This window comes from Otolemur garnettii, unplaced genomic scaffold (genome assembly GCF_000181295.1).
Source record: "Otolemur garnettii isolate 467f Iridium unplaced genomic scaffold, OtoGar3 scaffold00085, whole genome shotgun sequence".
Classification (NCBI taxonomy): Eukaryota; Metazoa; Chordata; class Mammalia; order Primates; family Galagidae; genus Otolemur; species Otolemur garnettii.
Window position 1 is genome coordinate 2,467,389 of NW_003852480.1, and position 4,604 is coordinate 2,471,992.

At 34.5% G+C, this 4,604-nt stretch overlaps 1 protein-coding gene across 1 annotated transcript in view; it reads left to right on the forward strand.

Moving 5' to 3' along the window:
- Positions 1–3,066, forward strand: part of RXFP1 (relaxin/insulin like family peptide receptor 1) — a 120,023-nt gene extending 116,957 nt beyond the window's left edge. The window contains exons 16-17 of the mRNA XM_023516044.1: positions 1,645–2,055; positions 2,807–3,066. Of these exons, the coding sequence (XP_023371812.1) occupies positions 1,645–2,055; positions 2,807–3,066 (671 nt within the window). The remainder of the gene's footprint in view (positions 1–1,644; positions 2,056–2,806) is intronic.
- Positions 3,067–4,604: the final 1,538 nt, after the last annotated feature.

The window sequence follows — 4,604 nt, forward strand, 5'->3', positions numbered from 1 at the left end:
AAAGAAAGAAAATAAATGCTGTGAGTGGGAGCATTATGGGATTTTAAATGTTTTTCCTTCTTGCTTGTATGTTATTTTTATAGATTCTATGATGAAAATAGAATTATTTTAGTGATAAGAAGGAAATAATTTATAAAAATAAGAAAATTCTGTCACACAGATTAATGAAGCTCTCATTCATTAGTTTGCCCTCAGTTAGTGGCTCAGAAGGCATAATATTTCATTAAAGGATCTAAAATCATTTACTATGAATGAAATTGCACACTTCGTGGTCATATTGTTAGATGCACCCTAACCCTAACCCTGACCCTTTCTGTTTGCATGTCCAATTCACAGATATTGACTTAACAGCTAGTTGTCTTTCTGGCCTCTGAGCTACAAGAATATTTTCCATTTATAACCTGAAATATGCAAATAAGAAAATGCTTTCAGGTAGCATTCATTCCTTTTTAAAAAGTTTTTGAAATGTGTTTGCAAGGTGTTATGTTAAATAACAACTACAATCAATCAATCAGCAAGCAAGAAGCTAGTCTTCACGTTTGTAGTCTGAGACGAGTGATCTAGAGTTTGTCTACACTCCCTCAAGCAAATAAGCATCAATGGACTGTATGTTCTACTTTTTTATGTATGCTGTCTTATGTATTATCCTCATTTTTGTTCAAAGTCTCAGTGTTTTTTCCACTGCAGGCTACGAAAGAAACAGAACTCAAATTGTATTGTTAGCTAAGAAATTTGGGGTAAATTTAATTTCCCTGCTGAAGGCTAGAAAGTAACTTAACAGTGTTGCTTTGAAAATCCTTAGCAGTGTTAAAGGATTAGGGTTAACCTTATTGTTTATACAGAGATGTATAATTTTAGGGAATTGGGGGGAATGCTTGCATACTCAAATAATCTCACCTGCTTTCTGATGTGTAATATTCGCTTAAAAAGAAAATACACCAAGTAGTGTATCGTATTGAGAGCTAATGTTTGGCACGGAAGAGCCTAAAAGGAGACCGAGAAAAATGTAAAAATAGAAAGAGAGAATCAGAAAAAAATATTTTGCTTAGACTCGCTCTGGTAAGCAATTTAAGCCCCTCAAAATTGTACTGACTGCAAGGCAGTTCGTAATTATTTGTATCTTCTAAATTATAGGCTTTAAAATCCATAGTCATGATTCTATCACAGGAACTTCTGAATTAGTTTGTCTGAGATTGTGGATGATGCATTCATTCCATATTCAGCTGGAAGAATCTCTGTAGAAGAGCGGAACCCAATGATGTCATCTTCATCTAGTTGAATGCTCCACATAATTTCATTTTATTCATTTATTAACACTTCTAGATAATGGAGAACAAAATTCTTCCAGAATGGAGAACAAAATAATATCTCTGCTTTCATAGACTTGAATTTTAAAGGGACATGCAGAAATGATTATGCAATTAACCATAAAGAGTGCTATGGGAGCTCTTACCAGAGAGAGTCAGTGAATAGATCCTCATCTACAAATGAATTCTTAGGAGAATAAAAATTACTTCTTTCCAATGTAGAAATGACTTGGTTTTCTTTTTCTATTTTTCTAATATTAAAAATATTACTGTTTATTGCTAATGCTATTATACCTGTTTATTTTTCTAAATTCGTGGAACTTTCTGACCCCTCTAGGTGCTGACTGCCTAATGGGAATATATTTATTTGTGATTGGAGCCTTTGACCTAAAATTCCGTGGGGAATACAATAAGCATGCCCAGCTGTGGATGGAGAGTAACCATTGTCAGCTTTTGGGATCCTTGGCCATTCTGTCCACAGAAGTATCTGTTTTACTTTTAACATTTCTGACTTTGGAAAAGTACATTTGCATCGTGTATCCTTTCAGATGTTTGAGACCTGGAAAATGCAGGACAATTACAGTTCTGATTCTCATTTGGATTACTGGGTTTATAGTGGCTTTCATCCCACTGAGTAATAAAGAATTTTTTAAAAACTACTATGGCACCAATGGAGTATGTTTCCCTCTTCACTCAGAAGACACAGAAAGTATTGGAGCCCAGATTTATTCAGTGGTAATTTTGCTTGGTAAGGAACTCTGTGTTATCAGCCCTTTCATTCAAATACCAGAACAACTTACAAAATTAAACTCATTATGCCTTCTAATGGTCACAGATTTTTTTTTCACATCTTCTAACCAGTTTTTCTCCATAAGGGTAGGGGTCAATTCTATCAGAATCCCCAAAGGGATTTTTCCCCCAAATTAAACCTTTATCATATAAATTCCAACCTGCTACAGCCTAAGAAAAGGCACTAATCACTTGTATTTTATGTATTCATCCTAAAAATACTAATCAAAATATCATTTGGCTCTTTGCCTCTATAGTATAAACATAATGATATTTATTTTATCTCTTCAAATTCATGCAGGTAGCCATACACATCTTTGGCTTAAGTGTATACCCACAACAGTTCCAAACCAGCAATATTTGAGAAAAATATTCTCAAAGAGTAGCACAGAGTAATTCAAATTTAGGGAGGAAAAGTCACTAATACTGGAAAGTTTAGAGGCTCAAATATTCATTGAATTGCTATCATTTAATTCTATTATACCGTTTTAAAATTAAACATTTCATCATTCTGCATTACTTCAACAATACTTCAACTCAAAAAAGTATTATTTTTGTGCATCTTAGTATTAAGAATTCTTTATGAAGAAGAAAAAGGTACATGCTGTGTGCTTTGTATCCTTAATAATAGCTCCTAAAGGAAATGTTTCATTTATTTGCTGCTTAAAACTGTTCATATGCACTAATACTCTTTCTTGTGTTCTAAACAGGCATTAACTTGCTGGCATTTGTCATCATAGTGTTTTCCTATGGAAGCATGTTTTACAGTGTTCATCAAAGCACCATAACAGCAACTGAAATACCGAATCAGGTCAAAAAAGAGATGGTCCTTGCCAAACGTTTTTTCTTTATTGTATTTACTGATGCATTATGCTGGATACCTATTTTTATACTAAAATTTCTTTCACTGCTTCAGGTAGAAATACCAGGTACAATTTCTTTTTCTTTTTTTTTCTTTCTTTTTAAATAATAAATCTACCTGTGCAATGTTTATCTAAAAAAGACAATTAAGACCCTTACCACTAAGGTGGGGTGCTGCGGCTTGTAATCCTAGCACTCTGGGAGCCCGAGGTGGGTGGATTGCTTGAGCTCAGAAGTTTGAGACCAGCCTGAGCAAGAGAGAGCTCCTGTTTCTTTAAAAAGAAGAAGAAGAAGAAGGCTCAGCACCTGTAGCTCAGTGGCCAGGGCACCAGCCACATATGCTAGAGCTGGTGGTTTGAATCCAGCCTGGGCCTGCCAAACAACAATGACAAATACAACCGAAAAAGAGTTGGGCATTGTGGTGCACACCTGTAGTTCTGGCTACTTGAGAGGCTGAGGCAAGAGAATCACTGAGGCCCGGGAGTTTGAGGTTGCTGTGAGCTGTGACGCCATGGCACTCTACCCAGGGTGATAGTTTGAGACTCTGTCTCAAAAAAAAAAAAAAAAGAAAGAAAGAAAGAAAACACTCTTAACATTAACCAATTTCAAGAATTATAAGACAGGTTGCTATGCACTTTGGGCTGTACTCATCAATAAAATGTTTACTAGGAAGAAGCTGTTTAAGTTTTTCCATAAAAGCCTAATAGCACAATTATTACTGGAACACAGAACAATGAATAACCAAAATAAATTCCACAGTGTCGAAATTCTGATAATCATATATTTAAAATGACCAGAAAAGAAAAGAGGCCAAAACAATTATAATTACTTCATTTTTTTTAAGAATGTAAGAAATTTTTCTTCATGAAATACATGCAATTTAGAGAACATTAGCCAAGAGGTGGAGAGATAATAGAAAGAAACACTTTTGTTACTTAAAAACGTGTGCATCACATCATTAGGGCGACTATTATTTCTGAGGAAAAAGAAAATAAGTGTTGGTAAGGAGTCGGCAAAATTGGGATGGACCCTTATACATTACTGTCAGGAGGGTAAAATAGGACAGCTGCTGTGGAAAAAAATATGGTAGTCCAAACATTAAACAGAATTACCATACACTCTAATAATTCACCTGGAAAAATACCCAAAGTAATTGACAGCAGGGCCTCAAGCAGGTATTTGCACACTTGTGTTCATAGCAACATTATTGAAAATATCCAGAAGGTAGAAGCAACATAAGCAACCAGAGAGGGATGAACTGATAAACCAAAAGTGCTCTATATACACAATGGATCATAATTCAGTGTCATAAAGAAAGGAAATTCTGTCAATTGATACAATATAGATGAACCTTGAAGATATTATGTTATGTTAAATAAGCCTGACCTAAAAGACAAATATTTTATGATTCCACCTGAGTTTCCAGGATTAGTCAAACTCATTAGTCACAGGCGGGTGGAAGATGAAATAGTTCTAGAGGCTGTGGTGATGGGTACACAAAAATGTGAGTGTACTTACTGACACTGAACTGTACATTTAAGAAATGAATATGATAATTTTTATATTATGTATATTTTACCACAATAAAAATGTGCAAAATTCCTGTTAATTATATAGTCCAGTATATAGTCACATGTCAAAAATTTA